The sequence below is a fragment of the Eumetopias jubatus genome, unplaced genomic scaffold (assembly GCF_037043125.1).
Source record: "Eumetopias jubatus isolate StellerSeaLion01/CBP00866 unplaced genomic scaffold, mEumJub1_p1.0 scaffold_14, whole genome shotgun sequence".
NCBI lineage: Eukaryota > Metazoa > Chordata > Mammalia > Carnivora > Otariidae > Eumetopias > Eumetopias jubatus.
In genome coordinates, this window is record NW_028274820.1 from 97,650,621 (window position 1) to 97,673,323 (window position 22,703).

The 22,703-nt window shown below is 39.6% G+C and overlaps 1 protein-coding gene across 5 annotated transcripts in view; it reads right to left on the minus strand.

The window, feature by feature from the left end:
- Positions 1 to 22,703, minus strand: part of TPK1 (thiamin pyrophosphokinase 1) — a 336,496-nt gene that overhangs the window by 68,350 nt on the left and 245,443 nt on the right. The window contains exon 9 of one of the 5 annotated variants that reach the window (XM_028106281.2): positions 14,988 to 15,152. The exons of 3 other annotated variants lie outside the window; for them this stretch is intronic. In XM_028106281.2, the coding sequence (XP_027962082.1) occupies positions 15,076 to 15,152 (77 nt within the window). In that variant the 3' untranslated portion in view covers positions 14,988 to 15,075. Of the gene's footprint in view, positions 1 to 14,987; positions 15,153 to 20,506; positions 20,591 to 22,703 lie in introns of those variants that run through there. One more of the 5 variants, XM_028106282.2, reaches the window with a different exon arrangement.

A 22,703-nucleotide genomic window follows, 5' to 3' on the forward strand; every position in this document is an offset into this window, starting at 1 on the left:
ATATGGACAGCCCCTCCCCAAAAAAGACTATACAAATGAATATATATGAATAAATGATAAAGACATGATTGTACATAATAATTAGAAGATGAGTTAAAGGAGGAAATCTAGTGATAGAGCCAGAATTTGCACCTAAGACTACCTGGTTGCAAATTCCACTTTTAGCCACTATCCAAAGTACTCCTGCTTTGTTTTAGAGGAAACATCTAATTCACTCATTCATACTCTAAGGCAAGTGCTATAGGGTAGAGAATTAATGACTCAGCATACAGACAATGTTCTCAAAACAAATATAAAAATGAGTATAAACATGTTTAATTGGCCTAAGAGACACTTACATGTTACGGAAGCATATATCTATCAATAAACCTATTATTAAAAAAAAACAACTTTTTTATTCTTCCATGGTTAATCTACAAATCTGGTCACCTTAAAGATGTGACCTTTCCCATTTATTCCTCAAAAAGTGCTTAAGAAAGGAGATGGCAGAGAAATAAACTTAATGCTAAGAAGTTAACTGTTTTTGTAATATGCTAAAACATAGTGTACAGCATTTTTGCATAAAAATTAACAAGTGGCATTTCCTAAATAAAATGAAAAATCAGTTTTATAAAAGCTGAGATTTGTCCTTAGATTTGTCATACCCATGTCGCCTACGCACAAATGGACTCTGTATGTGGGTCCCACCCACGTGTGGCACATACACTTCTTGTGTCTTATACAGGGCTTCTATCGTTGTGTGGGCTCTGCACAGGTGTCTTGTGCATGTGTATATATGTCTTGGGCACCTGTTCAAGTTGTCCCTTTGTGGGTCCTTCTACTTCCCAAGACCACCAGAGAGAAGAGCGAAGCCTGTGACTGACACCAGCTTCCGCCCATCCCCTTTTCCTTTCCCCTAGCCATCAAGAAGCTCCTTGAAGGCTGGGACCTTCTCTAACACCTCTGTGTGCTCCTCCTTGGTGCCTGGCACACAGTAGAAGCTCAATAAATGACTCTGTTGATGAAAAAAATTAATTTTAAAATTAATGTAACTTTTCTTCTACACTTTATGAAATGTATGTAAAATTCTCTAACACTGAAGACTTTTGATATATTAGGGGGCTCTTTTTTACATATGTCTAGATCCTTCTCTTCTAAATATTTATAAAAGGCAGTACACTACGCCATAAGCTAAATAATAGATCAATTCAGTTTTTCTGTAGTTTCCTTTTGACAAAGAAATACATTTTATCAGAAATAATTTCCTATCTGGAAATAATTTAGGGAGGGCTAATATTAAAGGAGCAACTTTAATTTTGGATTCAATCCGATTTCCCCCTCTTTTTCATGCCAGAAGTTCTGAAAGTTTAGTGTGCTTTAGGATCATCTGAATTTTTTACAAAATGACAATTGCCAGGCCCCAACCTATATGATCTGGGGCCCAGATATGTACATTTTAAAAGTACCTCAGAAAATTATGGGGAAAGTTGGGGGGGGGTCTTATATGGTCTACATTTCTAGAACTCTACCAAAAACAAAACAAAAACAACTGGGGGAAATGTCTAAACTAAATAGTGCCTTACAGTCTACTATGCTTTTCCATTCATTATTTCATTTACTTTTCAGAGCAGAATGATGGGAAGAACAAGTATTGGCATCTTATTTTAAACTCAAGAACCTAAGACTCAAAGAGAGCAACTGACTTTCCACATTTGGTCCTCTTACTAGCAATATACAGTGACACTGACTCATTCACCTGTAAATGTTTGAGTATAAGCTTTTGTGCATGCACTGTTCTAGGTTCTTAGAAAAATTAGCAAATAGATTAAAAAATCTCTCTCTCATGATTATGTTCTGGCAGGGAGAGATTGATATAAGCAGTAGACATAATAAATAAATAAATCATGAAACTAATATTAAGTCCCATACAATCTATTCAAAGTAACCATAAAGTTAAAAAAAACTACATCTTACAGAGATTATCAAACGGACTTTTGAAACAAATGGGCTCTCCAGTTAATTAAATAAAAAACAAAATGAAACCCAACACTCCATTCCCTGAGGAGTCTAACTGATAGAGACTTAAGTACGATAATAGCATTTTGCAAACATATAACCTTTTCTTTATGTAGTATCAAAGTCTTACTGTAAACTCCAAACACATACACGGCTCAATTCCCCTGTGGCTGCATTACTTGAAGTGCCTAACAAGTGGAATCTTACGTTATTCAATCTGCTCTGTAGATGGCACTGCAGGCCCAACAATGATGCTCCGCTCACAGGCCTGGCCTTGTTATCACTGCCCCACACAGCAAAGTATCATATTGGCTACTGCAAAAACCACCTTTGCTCTAAAATCACTTTGCGATGGCAGGACGCAACTTTAGTTTGTAATTTAATTAAAACATCCTTATTGAGTATTAGGTCCCACAAAGGCTGAACTGCTGAAATGATTCTGTTTATCCTGCTTTATCTACTGTAGCTTGTTGCGGGTATTAGTATAATGTCTGTTCTTGAAGTGGACAAATGATTCATTGATAAACTGATTCATAATAAATCATTCCTGTAGATTCTGGGTCTAACTCAACCAAAAGGATACTTTTTTATGGCACTTGATTTTTACTTCCCAGCCCAGGAAGTTCGGTAATTTTCTGCAGGGAGGTAGATTTAGTGTCCACTGAAGGTAAAGGACAGAGGGTTGAAGACAGAGGTGCTCTACTGCAGTCAGACCGTAAGAGGTGAAGGAAGGCGTCTGTCATCCTGGGCTGGAGCAAGAAACTGTAAATCGGCTAAAGCATTTAGGAAGAAGAAAGGTCAAGGCTTCTGGTTCTGAATCCCAGACTTTTATTTCACATTGACTGACTGACTGATTAACCTTTTCGAAGGGGTCACTAATGGCCAATGTAATGTAACTGTAGAAACAGGGGCAAAGTAGTTCAAACTATGCCATGGAGGATCAGACTCTTCTCTTTTCCTATACACTTGAATTACACTCAAGTACCAGCCTAGAAAACGAGTCATAGTTGATCAGACATTCAATAAGCATGTTTAATTAGACTGGCCATTTCTTTACAGGTAAATCCTGAAACATGCAGGAGGGATGGGCCAGTCTGGCAGTTAATCATCATGGCCATTTGAGTGCTAAGATAAAGTTTCCCCATGAAGGAAATGCTTTCTTCCATTAGACTGCTAAAAAGACACAGCTGCCCTGTAGTCCTCACCCTCATGGCTACTTATGCTCTGCACTAAGGGACATGCCTTACCAGACTCTGCTGGCTGATGAATACTAGCTCACCTATGCCACCAAAGCTGGCAATCTCTCTTGGCCTTTGTCTGAGCCAGTTACTACTTTAAGGAGCTGACAGTGGAGAGATGAGGTGTTCTCTATTTTTTCCTTCTGTAGAGCTTTTTGCTTCAAGCAGTCTCTCATCCTTCCCTTCCATATGGCCAATTGAACCTTAGTGACAGAAATAAAGAGTGAGGAATAATACAGAGACAGATGTTTCAGATCCAGAAGGAGTGAAAGCACTAGAATGATGAGAAAGCAGAATGACAATCTGGACAAAAAGAGAAAGAAAGGATGTACTATATCAATCTTGACTCACAATTCCTCAAGTGGACCACAATGATTTTATTTTTTCAATTATCTAGAGGTTGAGGTATTGAAAGGAATCCAACAAGGACCCCAGGGCTCTCAGAATCCTGGCTGGGAACAAACTGCCATTTGTTTGAACAAACAGCGTAACATTACTCTTCTTCCCTATATGTCAAGGCTTTACTGAACAGCTGGGAAGTTTGTTTAAAAGAATTCTCCAAATTTACTATAAGGTCAGTGTATCATTGGACATAATGATTTCAATTCCTCTAATATTGCATGTAACATATTTTAATTGAAAAAAAAACCAAACAAACAAGTACAACTCTAGTGATTCCCTGATTCAATACTAATTGTTCTGTGCATTCATAGTCAGCAGTTACTAATGGGGGCAAGGGGGAGGCATCCAAGAGAGAATTCTGCTCTTCTGCTACTCTCCAGTGAAAAGGAGCACTGCCAGCAACTGGAAGGAATAAGCTTCGATTTCGAGCACGTTGGTTATTTTTTTCCTCCTCCATTCGTGTTTTTCCTAGGCAAGTATTTGTCTGCATGCTTCCAAGGATTCTGTTAATCCATGTTCTAACAAAATCCTCAGAAAAAAGAAAATATCTCTACAGGACATATGAAGTTATATAGAAAAAAATTATCATTATAATCTGAATATGGAAAGGGAAAAAAGTAAGGAGTAAACCACAATATAAATTTTAATTTGTAATTTATAAAACGAACATCCTCAATATGACAGCATAAGTGAACTTACTGGAACTAAATAGTTGTGATTAAAAAAAAAAAATCACACTACACCAAAATTGGTAGTAGGGGGAAGTATACATGTTTTGGGGGAGGTGCTGTTATACCACTAAACAAGTATTTGTTTTCTGAAGTGAAAATCGCTTGATGGCATATAATCTACTTTCAGTTATTTCCAAGAAAACAAATGAATATGTTTAATTACTGTAGATGGAAGCATAATTGCCAGCACATGCAATCACAGAAAAAAGAGCTAAGCTATTTGACCACCCCTTGGCAAAAAATATAGTGAGAGGCATGTAAATCAATCTTTTCTTTTTCTCCCCTCCTCCCCTCCCCATCTCTGTGTATGTGTACGTTACGTGTGTGTGTATGGATGGATGGATGGATCTGCACACATGCTAGGGCTAGCTAGCAGCTCCTGCCTGGACACAAATCATCTGGCTCTGTCAAAGTCATAAGGACATGCCCTCTAGCTGAAAGCAGCAATATGGGTTACTAAAGAAATAGTAAGAGCCTCATATGAAGAATAAGTTTTTTAACCACAACTGCTAACTAAACAAACAAGATTTTCCCTTCCTGCAGAAATTTCCCATTTTCAGTCCTGTGTTCTATTATCCAAAATAGTGTTTTCCAAACTTGAGATTTTATTGCTTTTCCTATCACAAAGGTATAAAAGCTAGGGGGGTCATAAAACATGTGTACAATGAACAGGACCCACTGAGATTATTTTTCAACAACTCATTTGAGAATTTTTAGGGAATATTAGGTTCTGTGGAATTAAAGAAGAAGAGTCACTTAAAGACTCAGCATTATCAACAATAGCCAAACTATGGAGAGAGCCCAAATGTCCCTCGACTGATGAATGGATAAAGAAAATGTGGCATACACACACACACACACACACACACACACACACACACACACAGAGGAATATTACTGAGCCATCGAAAAGAATGAAATCTTGCCATTTGCAACGACACGGATGGAACTACAGGATATTATGCTAAGCTAAATAAGTCAGTCAGAGAAAGACAAATACCATAGGCCGCCACTCATATGTGGAATTTAAGAAAGAAAACAGATGAACATATGGGAAGGAGGAAAATAAAAAAAAAAAGGAGAGAGGGAAACATGCCATAAGTGACTCTTAACGATAGAGAACAAACTGAAGGTTGATGGAGGGAGGTGGGTGGGGGATGGGCTAGATGGGTGATGGGCATCAAGGAGGGCCCTTGTGTTGAGCACTGGGTGTTGTATGTAAGTGATGAATCCCTGAATTCTACCCCAGAAACCAATATTACAATTTATGTTAACTAACAAAATTTAAATGAAAAAAATGAAAAAAAAATAAAGACTCACTATTACCAACTGATCCTATTATGGGAAAACTTAACTTGGAATGGTCTGAGCAGCCCATCCCACTATCAGTTATACTCATCTCATCCATGCCCTATGTGAGCAGAGGCTGCTCATCTCATGTATGCCCTATGTGAGCAGAGGCGTGATCACAGCAGAAAGGCGGCTTAGCTTTAAACGCAGCCCTTCGTAACCTTGACTGTACAGGAAACACTTGGGAAAGTTAAATAAGCAAAAAGCAAAAAACCCACATCTAGGTAACAACTGAGATAGACCAATTAAATGAGACCCTCCACGTGCAGAAGTCCAGGCTTCAGTACATTTTATAACCTCCCAGGTGATTCCAGTGTGCAGCCACGGTTGATACCCTCATTTACTTCAAAAACAGCTCAAGAGGTAAAAAAGAAAGTACTAAGAAAAAAATCCTTGGCCTGTGGGCTAACTTATCAGAAAGCCATAAGGCAACTAATTCTCTGCAAAATTCTCTTCAAGTTTGTCTGACAAAAATCTCTCTATAGCAGCCCCGTGAATTTGGAGGTCCTGGTGAAGGTTTATTTTTACTTGCGGTAGGAGGTGGTGTATGAGTGGTAGGTCCATGGGTTTTGGAATCAGATGGCCAGAGAACAGTTCCAACTCTATTGCTTACAGGTTTCGTGACCCCACGCAACAAAGTTCATCTCTGTATCTTAGTTATTACCCTACCTGTGACCCTGTACTTCACATTGTTGGATTATAGGAGAATTCACAGACATGCTTCAAAAGAGTTTCTGACACTTCAGGAAGCACTCAGTATTCACTTGGTATTTGTTAGCTATTATTTCTTGCAGAAAAAATAAAGCAGGGGCCACAACCAAAGTAAGAAATATACGTACAATGTTATAAACTCATTTCAGTGACTTAAAAAAACTGTATGTGATAAGTCACTATTTGTGGTAATGGTAGTACTACACTTCAAATAAAACAGTTGTTTGTTGCTCTTTATGGTTTAAGGTTCTAGGTAAAATTTTGGTCGAGCAAAGGGTTTTGCAATTTAAGAAAATGTTTAAAATCCCTGTGTTAACATACTCGACCCTTATAGATTTAAAACACATTGTTAGAAATATGCACAGGCAATGGAATTTTCTTCTCTGAGGCCTCTCTGATTTATGTTAATTTGGACATGGACAAAGCTATGTGGCCAAGCTTTTGGCTCTTAGTGGTGTGCAGAGCATGTTTGCTTGATGTGGTACATAGGGGACTATGACAGTAAAAATGACACGGAAGAGGCTGTCCCTGGTCACAGACTTCCATTGAATTAAAACCACGGAGAACATGAGAGGCTTGACTAGCACAGGCTAAACATGGCCTGGCATCTTTGGAAACTTCTGAAGTTTTTAATATTCAGGAAAAAAGTTTGATATCTAGTTCTGGTGGAAATATCCTATCTCAGCTGTCCATCACAATCTCAATGAAGATAGAAATACAATGTATTATTGTTATGACATTGGCTGGTGACTGGAAACACATTACCAATGTACAAATTAGAACCTCTAATTCTAAAGTAATTATTAGCCAATTTCAGACTGTTAACACGATTAAAATTATGAATATATTAGTTGATTCATCCTCACAAATCAAATTTTGATTAGATAATACTACATGCTAATAGGTATTCAAATTTCTTAAAGGTTTTTTTAGTAGAAAAACTTTGACAAAATTGTTTGATAATGTACACAGAACAGGGAAGGGAATGAAAGATTGATGGGTTTTTTTCCCCCATAAACCTTAGTAAAGGTCCTGATTTGGTTGGTCTCCAACTGTTTTGGTTCAGAATTAGGAATTCTAGTTTTGACGACAGCTCAGGTACACTGATTAGAAAAACATCTCATAGAGCTATTAGAAAAGCAAGTTAATCACTAGAAAAATAATGGTGATAGAACAGTATTTCATACTGAAAGTTCCTAAAAATGTCTGCTTCTAATTTATTATAGGGCACATACTCTTAATGAAACATCAGTGAACAGTTGGAACCTACATAAGTACATCTCTGTAGGTAATATTTGAATTCTACCTACAAGTATAATCCTAGAAGCAGCAGCAGGTGGCGTGAAATGCAGCAGAGTGGGTGTGGGGTTCTAGGTATGGAATTGTGAAGATTTTCTAATGTCTGCAGACTTCATTTATAGTACATCTGGTCCTCTAAATTGCATCACCTTGTTTTAAGCAAAAAACTGGTAGGTCTTCTGTTCGGGACAGAACAAGTGAGAGAAACAGAGATTTGGGACATTTTACCAGGATAAGAGACACTTCCAGTCTTGTTTTTGTTGGAAAGAACCAAGTCATCCCAAAGATTATATGCCTGAAGAAGAGAATGCCCTCTTTCATAAGCAGACATGGAAGTTGAACTTGGAGTTTTATAATATTTTTAAAGATTTACTGATTGATTTTGAGAAAGACAGAGAGACAGACAGCATGAAAGTGGGGGGAGGGCAAGAAGGGGGAGGGGAAGAGAGTCTCCAAGCAGACTCCCAGCTGAGCGCAGAGTCTGACCGCTGATCTCACAGACCCATGAGATCACAACCTGAGCCAAAACCAAGAGCTGGAGGCTCAAATGACTGCGCCACCCAGGCACCCCTCAACCTGGGAATTTTAAAGGTCAATGGGACATCTTGAAAAAGATAATATATTAATGCAGCCATCATTTTTAGAAAATGTCACTCAATAGACCTTACCACTTAGAAAAAGTGAGAAATGCTTCTTCTGAGTGCTCAGTCAAATAATTGACATAAGATTCTAATTTCATACTTGGGCTGATGTTTAAAAAGAAAAAAAAATTATTTACTGTATCTTTCTCTAATCCAATTCATACCATGATTCCAGAGTCATCTTCGCTAAACACAAAGGTGATCATTTCTCTTCTCTGCTTAAAATCTCTCCCCATTGCCTATAGAGAAATCCAGACTTCCTTTTATAGTTCACACCCCCTTCGGGATCTGATCCCGCCTACATTTCCAGCAGCAGCTCTCTACTGCACACTTGAGGTGCATCAATACTTCTGACTCATCATGACATGCTCTTGCAGATGCTACACCACCTTCTTGGAATGTGCTGTTTCATTTTATAGTTGCTACAAAAGATTTCTCTTCAAATATTATTTGTAATTGTGACATACCATAGCTTCCCAAGAGAACAAATTAGCATATAAATGATGAGCCTTTGGCATCAAAGGAAATATTCAACAATAGGGATATACATATACACACTTATACATAAATTACAAATTATTTAAACCATGGAGAAGTATGTGTTTTTCCAAACTTAAAAAAATAAACTATAACAAAAAAACTTGATCTGACTTCATTCTATTCATAGCCTTAAGGCAAAACAGAAATTCCTGTAATACAGAAACTCACAAAAATACATGGACATCATAACAGACTTAGAACAGATCTAATATTTCTCCATGTTCAGAAAATCAAGTTGATGTATTTCATATCCCTACTCCCCTGGTTTTATGGTTCTTGGCAATTCTTTTGATTATTTTTGTTCTCAGGCAGGGCTGCCAAATCCTTTTCTATGCTTTAACCACCCTATTGTTCGGGTCTCCTCGCTCCAGCCCTCACTCTGCGGCCAAGCTCCCCGTCACTGCCTTGGCATCAAAAATGAAAGGCTGCCATAAAAGAAAGCTGCCCTAATAATCGGTGTGTGCCGGGCAAACAGTAATTTCCTTAGAGCCCTCCCCTTTAAAAAATCAGATAGAACATGGTCTCGAATATTATAGTCCTTCAGTGGATAGTTTGCTTCTGCTTTTGATGCCTCCTCTTCGGGACCCCTTTCATTGACTTATTCAATTATATGACTGTAGAATTTGTTTTTTAAGTATGCAAGGACATGAAAGACCAGCATTTTCGTGTCTGTGGTTCCCATGACGAAAACTAAAGGATCTGAAGAGCGTTGGAAATACTGAGTAATAATTCTGATAAATATTCTAAATATACCCTGCAGTCTACAATGGCGTAGATTCTTGGAACCTCAACTGCTGTGCCACACAGTATCAGAGAGGTTGATAAAATTTTGGCACGTGTTTCAGGAGAAAGGTTGACAAGTTTCAAATTTTTAACAAGTTTCTGCAAAATTATGTCAGCCTCCCCAAAGCTCTCTTCCAACAATTTAATCTGAATCACTTCCCATTCCCTCTGGGATCCGTCTATCCTTTGATAAACCTGCTGTCCATTTTTCCAAATCAATGAGACCAATCTGTACTTTGACTGGAATTTCCTTTTTTATCATCTAAATTGCTTTAAAAACAATTTAAAAAGGCAGAAGATTCTGGGATTTGTCCTAATCAAAGGTACAGGGCACAAAGCACAAGGCATTATTAATACTTCAGAACACACACAACAAAGGAAATCACTCAGCACCATTTCAGCATATTCCACCACTCAGGAGATTCATGCATATTTAAGTGAATTAATTTATTTTTTGCAATTTGCTCTTTAAGAGCTTAAGAGGCCATTTGCTTTGCTTATTTCAGGATTCTGTGCCCTTTTTCTCTGAGTCACCAACTTATAGCTTGAGTGCTCCAGGTGTATTTATGCTCCCAAAGTATTTTAAATTACCCATTAGGAAATCCAATTTCCTATTTATAAGACTCAGAAGTGATTTTCCACTGTTCACTTTTTTCTTAATTAAGGATATAGGCCTGTATTCTCAGCTGAACTTTTGCTATTATATATTATTGACTCTACAATAGTCAATATTTTAGAATGTCATTGATATCAGGATCACAGATAGTCACTTAAGATGGGCCACTCTTGGGTCCTCTTGAATTGATGTTTTGGGTACCCCAAAAATTGTCACAATAATATCCACTGCTTATTACACTCTGTGCCCAACACTCTATAAACACGATCTCATCTAATCCTTTCCATACTTGTAGGGCCCTTTTTCTCTATGACTATTGCAGTTTGAGAAATTAGAAAATGTAGGCTTAGAGAAGTGAATCACAGGGTCACGTGCCTCATAAGTACCAGCACTGATATTTAAACCCACCACCTCTTCCTTCCAAGCTTTACATTGGTTCACAGACGTCCAAGGCAATAGACAGTGTTTTAGAGGGTTCAAGAATGATTAGGACCCAGGTTCTGCCTTTAAGGAATTTATGATCTAGTCGGGAAAGGGCTAAGGCAGTTGTACAGGTATTATAGTCCAAAGCTGTGAGTGGCTTAAAAAGACATGCAAAGCAATCTGAAGAGTCAGGGAAATGAAAGGTCACATCTGGTTGGGGGTATAAATCTTCAAAAGGCAAGTGCTGCTTGGTAGAAGCCCAGAAAAGCAGGTGGGATTCAGAAAATGGAAGCCATGGAGGTCAGGGCATCAATAAATAGGCCATTCTAGAGCACCGGCCTTGAACCAAGGATGACTGACAATAACGAACAAAAGACTATTTGGTTTTCACTATGGACTGAAAGCCCACCATCTAGTGGTGGACTCCACAGACATGGAAAATTCCTGGATTCTGGGACACAGCAGAATTGGATCACAGTGATGAACAGGGTTCCTTAAACTTTTGTCTGGAGGGAACTCTCAAAGCGTATCTTATTTAGTTGTACTGTTAAACAGAAAGATCTCCCTTGGCAAAAAGTATCATTTTAGATTCACCTCAGGTATTTTCTTTGATTCCCTCCTAGGTACTGCCTCTTCCACATACTCTATGTGGTAAAAAACAAAAAACAAAAAACAAAAACAAAAACAAAAAAAACACAAAAAAAGCCCCCCCAAAAAACAAAAACAAAAAACCCACAAGATGCAATTGTGTGAGTTTGAAGACCTAATTGGCTTTAGTCAAGGATTCCTGAATCTGAAAGCATCCCACCCAGCAAGGAGAAAGCAGCTGGAGTCGCTGCACAAATGGAAGGCTTTTATAGGCAGAAGGTGGTGGGGGAGAAGTTGCTAACAAAGAGTGGATTGCTTCAAGCAAGGTTACCTCCCTTTGAGGGGAGGGCGGGGGTCTACCCTGCAGACTACCTCACTAGAGCTGATCAGGAAATTCCAGATTGACTGGTTAAAGGTCACATTTCTGGGACAGGCTGAAAGCGCAGTAAAGTCTTGGTTTGCTGTTATATGGGCCGTGACTCCATTTTGGGCCTGTTCTTTCCTTCTTTCTTCCTTTTTCTTCCTTCCTTCCTTCCTTCCTTCCTTCCTTTCCTTCCTTCCTTCCTTCCTTCCTTCCTTCCTTCCTCCCTCCCTCCCTCCCTCCCTTCCTCCCTCCCCACCTTTTTTCGAACAATGTCTTTGGTCTGACATAGGCCTCCAGCCACACCACTGTAGCCCCTCCGTGTCAACCTCCCACTCTGCTGCTGTGTCCGCTCTTCCTAATTCCACCTTGGACAACTAATCCCAGCTGAGCCTTCCATTCTTACTGATGCAGTTAGAACAGGAGGTTCACAAGGCCAAGTCTTAGGCTAATCCTTCTTTCCTGATTTAATTTTAGCACTTGCCATCTGACCCAACCCCACTGAAAGTTCATATTCTGCAAGTATTTGCTCAGTGCTTACTCTGTGCAGGAACCGTGCTAAGTGTTCAAGATATAGTAGAGAACTAGACAGGCAACAGTCCCTGCTCTCATGAGGCTGAACTTTTGTGAGGGGAAGACAGATAGCAATAATTTAATGAGATGGTATCAAACAAGGATGATTACACTGAAGAAAACTGAACAGGGCGAGTGCTGGAGTGCTTTGTCGGGGAGGGCAGGGATGCTAATTTAGATCTTATTAGATAAGAGTCTCCGTAAAGAAGCAATACCCAAGCTGAGACCTGAATTATGCTATGTGGGAGGGCCATGGAAGATACGAGGATTAGCATTCCAAGCAGAGGGAAAAGCAAGTGCAAAGAACCCAAGACAGGAACTCCAAGGGCAGCCTGGTGAAGGCCAGAATCTGGAGCAGGCAGGACAATCAGCACAGACAGGAGCAAGGAGTTTATTCTAAATGTGAGGGCAAGTCATTAAAGGTCCGGGTGGAGATACACATTTGAGAAGCAATGGCATTCAGACCTATTTAAAGTTATCAGTTGCCATTAGATCACTGAGCTGACAGATAGAAGGGGACTCAGAGGCAGACCAAGCAGAGAGGGGCATTTTCTTAATGAGAAATGAAGTTGGCAAAATGAATCAGTTGACTTCTAGGTAACAAACTTGTCTTAAATTTGTTTGGCTAATCCTGACTTCAGGACAGTGTTACCCCACCCCCCGCCCAGCCACAGTTTTCAGATTGCTTAGGTGCAAGTGTAATAGTGAGGTACTACCAGCATTTTCTTCTATTCATACTTTCTTCATTAAAAAATATGTTTATGGGTAAAATTAAACAGAAAACACAGCGAACTGTAAAATTTAAACGGTGACATTCTAAATAATATGTGATTGCCATAAGCATTAATGGTAAAATGGTAACAGCCCTGCACATGGCACGAGGTACCAAGACCTGATGGTGTAAGTACATCCGGGACCCATAACCCTGAACCTAATCCACAGTGACCTCTCAGGCTAAGTAAGCATACTGAATTGCCAGTGAGACATTATTTTAAGAGTGACCTCTAGGGGCGCCTGGCTGGCTCAGTAGTTAAGCATCTGCCTCAGGCTCAGCTCATGAGCCCGGGGTTCTGTGATTGAGCCCCTCGTTGGGCTCCCTGCTCAGATGGGAGCCGGCTTCTCATTCTCCCCCTGCCTGCTGCTCCCCCTGCTTGTGCTCTCTATGTCAAGTAAATAAATAAAATCTTAAAAAAAAAAACAAGTGACCTTTAACCTGCTTTAGTGAACTTTTTTGGATCAGTCAAAATCATTAATACTTACACACAGTTACAGATTACTTGTGGTAGAATTTACGTCCGATGGAGACTTCAGAGCTGCTGCTACAGTGCCCATGGTCACCAGTGCCCGAGGCTACAGTGCCCATGGTCACCAGCCCCAATCCACCCTGTGCACTGTTCCCCAGAAGAACTGAGTCAGAACTGAGGAATCCTCAACAACGAGTCCTTGCTGTGGTCTGAAATTTGTCCAGAAGTTACTTATTGTTTTAACAGCCTCTCCTTGATAGGTATTTTAAACTTTCTAAATCAATCTTATACCCAGTGCCTTACCTGCTGATGTTGTGACAGACTTACGGATAAAGATTCACGCCACTTATGATTCGTGCCTTCATCCAGAAGTGTCTTCGCCTTAATACCTAAGGCCACACCTCTCATTTTGATCTCTGTTTCTGGTTTTGAAGGTGGAGCTAAACATACCTCTCCTAAAAGCCCCCCACCTCTACTCTGGACCCCACCTTCCAGCCTCCTCAGGGATGGCACCTGCACACTGTCCCCGCCTGTCTGCCATTTCTCCCAATGGAAATTTCTCCCTGGATCTCTGCAGTTTCTCAGCTCTCTTTGATTTTCAACACAGACAAACCTCTTTTACATCCTGGACATAAAGGTCGCCTTGGTAACCAAACTCCATACCTATAGTTTTTCTTGAATCACTGATAAACGTCTTTTACAAAGGTTAATATATCTGCTGCCATTGTGCTCTCAGTATGCACTCAAAACTCCCTTCTGATCACCTTAAGAAACAGAAATCTGGCTTCCATCCCTACTAGGCTGCTACCATTCTGCATTTGCAAGACTGACCAAATTATTCCTTCAGGGAAATCCAACAATTTCACTCTCTTTTGCATACGATCCTACTGATTATTCTCTCTTTAAATGGCAGCATCTTTTTCAGATAACCTATACAATCCTTTCCTCTTCCTCGCTCACTGTACCTTCTTTGCCTTTTTTCCAGAATCCAGTATTTTTTACCAAACTGTAAATAAGCTTGTTTCCAAGCCTAAGTAATAACTTCACTAGTTACTTGCAGTTGACAATGCTAGAGAAATGTGGAAGCTCTGAATATGAAAAAGACAGAGCAACTTTGATAAGGAGTCCTATTATTAATCAAGTCATTTGAATGTCCAGTGTTAAGGATTTTACCAAGTAGGACGGGAACAAAACCTAAGGGGCCCACAAACTAAAGACATCTACAGTCTAGGTAAGTGGATAAAATAGAGATACAAAACAGGCGGGACAAACATGAATGCCCTTTTCACACTTACATGGTACTGTAAGAACGCCCTGTAGGACTCAGGAAAGCAGAACTACGAGTTCTTTGTTTTCTCTCTTTTTGCAAAGTAAATCTAAGTTTCATGAACAGACACACAATGAGAGAACCAATTTCATCTGCCTTTGTTTTTATAATGATACTTGTTCTCAAATTATAGTTTTATATGATTTTCAACATCTATAAAAAGGGAACCAGGGGCGCCTGGGTGACAGTGAAGTTGATTTCAGCTCAGGTCAGATTTCAGGGTGGTGAGGGCACCTCCTGTAGGGCTCTGCGCTCAGTGGTGAGTCTGCTTGAGAATCCTGGGCGCTCTCCCGTGTGCGAGTCTGCTGGAGATCCCTATGTGTGCTCTCTCTAAAATAAATACATAAATCTTTAAAAAAAGGGGCAGGGGAACAAACAAACAAAAGACATGTTTTAGACCTTGCCTCATAGTCACGGCAGTAAAGAAATGGGCAAGAGAACTCATCTAGGGGAACAGTGAGTTCCTTTAAAACCCCAAGTCCACCGTACGGTGAGATTTCGAAATTCAGGCCTCCATGGACCATCCCTAGGTAGGCCCCTCTCCAACACACACTCGCTCACACTCAAAACTGTCTCTGGTTATAATCACATTCTGAATGGCATCACTTTAAGCCTTATCAACTCCTGGCAGACTTTATAGCTATTTTCACCATTAAAATTCAACTTCTCCTTTACTATCCTAATTGTTTTAAAGGTTTATGATAAAGAACTCTTGCTTCAACATCTTTCACTGTAGTGCAGTTGACTCTGTTACAAAATTCATGTGGAGAAAATGCACATGCTGATTTAAACGAGGTTGCTAATGACAAAATATGCAAGGCACGATTCTAGGCCTCGTAGGAGGCATTGCAGGTAACAGGCACCAAATCCTTGAGGCGAATGCGTTCTAGTAAAGGGAGTAAGAAATCTGCACAAAGATGCTCACAGGTAAATACACAGAAGGGCCGCACAGCCCACTTTTGGAATTCAAAGGAAAGAGAAATCACATTTTGTAGGAAAGTTTCACGAAGGACATGATTTGAAGTGGCCCTTGGAGAGGAGTAAGACCAGTGGGAGACAGGGGAAGATGTTCAAGGGAGAACACACACTGGAAACACTGGGGGCTGGGCCCACGTCTTGGGGAGAAGGCATGCGCACTGGACCCCGAGGGCTTTTCACAGGCATTCAGGAGGAAAGAGCAAAAGAGTACAAGTCTGCTATGAAAGAGGGCTAACACTAGAGATGAAAGAGACTGAGATGATTTCGTTCAAAGTCACTCATTTCAAACAAAAGAGAACTGAAAACTTGGGGTAGATGAGACCAGTGCTCATATTTCTATTGGAATTACCACAGAACCAGCATGAGACTGAAGCCAGTAGCACTGTCCTTACCTACTTTGTCCAACAAGCACAAACCAGATTTCCCCGTGAGTCATGGATCTGTCCCATCCTTCTATAGGGGGTGAAAGTTATTTAGGTAATTCACATAGAATTAGCATGTACCAGGTAAGGCTGTAAGAAATAAAACTGCTTTATCCTTGTCTAACCCATATCAGCCTTTGGTGGGATACAGGTCAATTGAAAACACCACAGGTGTAAATTTGTATTTTTCCTAATTACATGCCACATTTAAACTGCCACTAATACAGCGCAAATAATTTTTTTTAAATGGCTAAAAATAAAAGTTGGTTATCAGTTGTAGCTGGCTTTTAAAAAAATCAGAAAGCCTTCTTGCTTGGATAACTTTTTTTTTTTTCTAAGCACATTCTTTAACACACACACACATATATACACACACGCAGAAGGAAAAACCAGATTTAGGGATAGTCGAGAGAGACAGGTTGTTAATTTGCAATTAAATGGGTCTAGAAAGCAGATGAGTCGAAAAGGCCAGTGGGATTTGCCCAAAGTGATCCTTGCAATTAAACTTCTGAGAAGGGAGCCAAAGGGTGACATGGGCACGAGGGCTTCTGAGAGACAGCAATACTGCTAACGAATCTTTATCAAAGAACAATTTATTGAATTGAGCTTCAACTCTGTCTCAGTATAAATGAGGAATAGTAATTATTTCCCATTCCTGGCTTCGCTGTGAACTTCTGAAGAGTGAGGACCCTCAGCAGGAGATTACCAACTCTAGTGATGCCACAGGACGTCCTCCTCCGCGATGTTCAAAGCACTTTCACACAGTGAACCACATCCCAGGAAACCTCTGCGAGACGGGTCCGCACAACGCAACGTCAGCCCCTGACACAGCTTTCGAACAAACACCCCCTGATTCTGGTCCAGTTACTGCTTCTCTTAATTACCAGCACGTAAGGAAGTGAGGAGATGGAGGTCTCTGTGAAAATCTAAGTTGTTGGCATTTATAATCTGGACTCCTCCGTTTCTCTGTGGCTTCAGCAGCCCGTGTTCAAACTGAAGAAACTCTTGGCATCATCTACGAATCCTCAGGTGAGGGGTCCGAATGGTGTCCCAGTACCATGGAACCCCCTCATTTTAGAGTCAGAATCTGAACCCTACTGTCCTCTTTCCTCCACCTTATTAACCGAAGTAAACAGGTGCATATGTTTTTCTGCTGCACTTCAAGGAAAATTCAAGGTACAAACTGTAGAGAAAGAAGGTAAGTTATATGTTACATAATAATCTCCAGAGACTTGTTTTGTCAAGGGGTTTAAAGCATTGATTTGTCCCTCTTCTGGCTGTTTTTAAATCTCAGAGCCAGAGGATTTCTACCTTCTCTTGCTAGTTCAATCTTATTCCCCTCTCCGGAAGAGGAAAGAAGACTACAGCGTAGTTCCCTGATGCGTAATTAAGCTTGAGAACTTACCTCCTCTCTACGTAATTTGTATCCTGAGTTTCCCTTGAACTACAACCAAAAAAAAAAAAAAAAGTAAATGTTTCTTCACAAACTTCATTTGTGGTACACGGTTAGATAGAAAAGCCCTTTTACGCGGAGGCTTCTATTTTAGTCTGCATACTGGACATTTCCCCAGTTTGATCTCCCCTTCTTTTAATTTAAGCCTAGTATTCTCCAAATATTTTCCACCTTTTCACAATTTGGCCTCCAAGCAATCTAGAGGACAGAGTGGCCGCTCACTGCTGAGAAAACTGCGTGGGATCTAAACCTCCTGCAACTAAGCCATCCTGCCCTTCTATCACTCTTCTTTCTTTTTCATCCTTTAATCTGTAGACGCTCAAAAATTCCATTTTAACCGTTTATCCTCCTTTGTGAATGCTAAATAAATCTTTTTTTTCCCCGTTGACTCTTTATTACAAGTATCTTGAGAACCATGGTCACTGACATTTGGTTTATAATCACCCAGAAATCATATCACGGTGAGCATAAATTACACCTGAATTACCCACTCTACAGAGCTGTGTGGGTTCTACCGTGTGATAGAGTGGAGAGAAGTGTCTTAGGTGGGGCTTGCAGCAGGATTTTAATTGCTAAGATGTTAATTTCTATCTCCTTCGTCTTTGATGTTGCCCAATTACAAGGAAAATTCTTTCATTTAGAGAAAGGAGTTTGAGATAGGATATTTCACTCTGTCCAAAGTTTTTTTTTTTTTAAGATTTTATTTATTTGACACAGAGAGAGAGACAGCGAGAGAGGGAATATAAGCAGGGGGAGTGGAAGAGGGAGAAGCAGGCTTCCTGCTGAGCAGGGAACCCAATGCAGGGCTCGATCCCAGGACCCCGGGATCATGACCTGAGCCGAAGGCAGACGCTTAACGACTGAGCCACCCAGGCGCCCCTCACTCTGTCCAAAGCTTTTAAAAACAGTTATGTAAATCATCAGTGATGGATCCATCCGATGTGCTGAGAGCACAAGGAACCAACAGTAATTTACCATATGCCATAATCATCCTGTTTTGTTTTTAGAAAACTCCCTACAACCTGACAACACACATTTATTAGGGTTGAATCAGGAACTATGAGGACTCAGGAAACATGGACTTGGACAATTCATTTAACATCCTGTGACTCAGTTTCCTCATCTATAAAATGGGGATAATAATACTCTGCATTAGTAAGAGGGTTGATATTAAATCTGAGTGACGGTGAGTGTAGAGAAAAGAGAGATGGGATCCATGAAGGTGCTATTCACAATGCAGAGTATGCTTATTTGGACTCAGTAGGAAATTATACCCTGTGAGCTATTCCCACCGTAAAAGTTTATTCACCTGCACCCCTTGATTCTTTGTCTACAATTCATGTAATGACCACAAGTTATTGCTTTCTCGTCTCAGTATATTAGCTAGATGGTTGAATGCACAGAGCGCACATCTGAATCAGCACAAAAGTGCAACCTGGAGGAGGGGAAATGGAAGGGGACTTTTGAGCTTACGCCGAAGTCATTCTCATCCGTCAACCTGCCCACATAAATACTAGGAAATCAACTCATTTAAAAACTGGGGAGGCAAACCTGAGTTATAATAGTGTTCCTGAATGCAGGTCAGTGAAAAACTGGTCTGCTCGCAAATTCCCATTTGTCATATTCCCTACAAATGCACATTAATTGTTTTCATATTTAAATGCCTAGAATCAACCATAATAAATGTGTGTTGTCAGGTTGTAGGGAGTTTTCTAAAAACAAAACAGGATGATTATGGCATATAGTAAATTATTGTTGGTTCCTCGTGCGCTCAGGAGAATCACAAAAGGGCAAGGCCTTAAGAGAAGAAAAATCATTCATGTCTGGTTCAAATCCTACAACACAGAAAACAGAACCAGAGCTGAGTTAATGAAATATATTTTTAATACAGGTTTGTAGTAGGCCATATGTTATTAACTTTAAATGTCTGAAAATATAATACTGGCTTACAAACAGAATATTTGAAAATCCTTCTCAAAGACAAAGTCTAAAAATAATCTTGCTCCTCTTTGTACTTTTCTCTCCAGAGAAATAATATCTACTGCTTACCAACACCACCACTAACTTTGCCTTCTTCATAAAAGCTGGGTCCTAGAGTTTCCCAGGATTGTCATTTTGTGCAACTATTCCTCAGCACTAACATTCAGAACTTAACGAAAGTGGCCGTTTTGTGGTCTATAACCCCTGACTGACCAAATCTAGGTACATGCTAAGAAAACTCAAACTTGTAATATCTCATGGTACAAGCATGTGAGTGTGATACAGGTGTAGGGGTGTGTGTGTGTGTGTGTGTGTGTGTAAGGGGTAGAAATAACAGCAAGAGAGGCATAAATAAACTAGTAGTTTGATGGTGTAGGTGTGCTCAGTTAATTCATTACTACCTACTTGATCTTTAATGACCTTTAGAGCCCTGAGACTAATAATATGTGGCTATAAAAGCAATATAAGGAAGAGTCAAATTTTCGGCCTTTTGTGTTTTCACCATTTTAATCACACATCAGATTGTTGTCTGTTTTTTTTTAAGATTTATTTATTTATTTTAGGGGAGGAGAGAGAGAATCTCAAGCAGACTCTGCAAGCTAAGCATAGAGCCCAACATGGGGATCGATCTCACAACCCAGAGATTATGACCTGAGCCAAAATCAAGGTCAGACACTCAAAAAACTGAAACACCCAGGTGCCACTTTTGCCTGTTTTTGATAGAAACTCTCAGTTTCTTCATGTAAGTAGAGCTTCAAAGGCTAAACAAGGTAAGAAATATAAAAAGGATTAAAAAAAAAACCAAATATGTCTAATAAGAGACTGCTTACAACCCTCCAGCCGACTGGAGCTTCTGGCTCTGGCCTGTGCAAGTCGGACTTCCTGTGTGGTTCTCACGGATCAGAATATGGACTTGGCTAAACCTGACGACAATCCTTGGAGAACAGAAAACAGATGGATGGAAATTGTTACCCTCGTTCTTCTCCTTTGTGGACACCAAATAAATTGTGCTCACACAATTTGTTTTGTTTTTATTTTGTCTTGAGTCTTTATCACAAGTTATCTGTGGCCAGATGAATGACAACACTGAAATTCAATTTCTCAACGGCAATATAAACAAGTCTTCACACGTTAGTTTTCAGGGTAACTGTAAAGATTCAATGATCTAATCACTATATTAAGTATTATTTCAGAAAATTATTTAATTCACTGAGTACAAACCTGATACGGGAGGCTGAATAATGGCCCCCCACAATGTCTACACTGTAATCCCTGGAGCCTGTGAATCAATCACTTATATGGCAGGAGGAGTTTTGCAAGGTGTGATTAAATCAAAATTCTGAGATGGGGTTATCCTGGATCATTCAGGTGGTCCCAGTGTAATCACAAATTCCTTAAAAGCAGGAAGCTACAGAGTCAGCGTTGGAGGAAGAGAGAACAATGGAAGCAGAGGTCAGAGAGAGAGAGGCGATGATGCTATGCTGCTAGCCTGAAGATGGCGGAAGGAATCATGGTCAAGAAGTGTGCGCAGCCTCCGGAAGCTGGAAATGGTGAGCAAAGGATTCTCCATTGGAGCTTCCAGGAGGAAGGCAGCTCTGTCAATACCTTGATTTTTGCTTTTTTAAGCCCCATTTAGGACTCCAGCCTCCAGAACTTATAAGATAATAGATGCACTGCTTAGGCCACTAGTTTGTAGTAATTTGTTCCGGTAGCAATTTGAAACTGATACACCTGAAAACTTACATCATGAAAAATTTAACAAATATGGTTATTTTTTAATCTGTCAAACATCACTCACTTTAGGTTTATCTATCTTCAACTATATTTAGATCTGTTATCAAACATCAAAATTTCCTGCTGTGCGAGGAGGAGAAAGTTCTGTGCTAGGAGCTGAGACACCTGAGTTTTAGGTCAGCTCTGGCTCCAGGAAGCCGTGTGGTTTGTGAAGTCATTTTTATTTACTTACTTATTTTTGAAAGTCGTTTTTAGATGTTAGTTATTTCACTTAAAAATCATAGGTCTCAACAACTGATGACATTATTGTGATACTGTCATCTTGACATTATGATAGTATAATTTTTCTAGAATCTAAGTAAAGGAGATAGCATTCACACAGTCCGGCCCATACGTCATAGAAATTGTCATTTGCTGGCATACTATATAGAATGCATTAAAAAAAAAAAAAAAAAAACAAGATGTAGTATCAACAAGACTTCTTTTTTTTTAATAAATCCTACTAATAAAGAAAGTAATATTCTGCTAGTCCCATAATGTAGTCCAAAGCATAAGAAATCACTCAATGCAGCCTAGAGTAATGAAACTGGTACACACTATTACATTTTAAAGTTTTACCAAATACTTGGAAATATTCAGTACTCTATAAATAGAAATGTAAGGCCTCCTTGAAAAACCTCTGTGAAAATATTTATTTGCAATTATGATCCTAAATTATATAGATAATATAAATGTAGTATTATAGGTATGGCTATTATGAAAAACACATCTTTCACCCCTGCATCACACATTTAAATTTACATAAATTTGTAAGTGAACTTTTTACTTCTGAGGTTTGAAAAGATTCTTACTGGAAAACTATTAATGAAGAAAAATCAATACCGAAATTTATAGCTAGCACTTTCCATTTATAAATAAAAATGGGCTATGAAAACATTAATGACTTTTCTAAATTAATCATATAAAGCCATGGAGACTGAAAGTCATTGATGGCTAACTAAATACAGAAGGGAGAAAATTTCTCTTGTCCATGTGTAGAGATATGTGATTTTTAAAAGAACACTTATAGGATATTGTATATAATTTTCACGTAAATGCAACTTCTTCCCCATAAAGTTGTGCTTGCTTCAATGTTCAGTGATCTATACTCCTCTAAAGGGCCAGCTAGCCCCTGCTGTTTTTTAATTAGAAACAAGATGGCCCTGTAGTTCACCTTCCCTCCCCTCTCTTCTCTTTGTGGCAGTAAGCAGACAAAAGAGGGCTAAGGTGCAAGACACCACCCGTCTTTGGATCAGAACATACGCCAGGTTATCT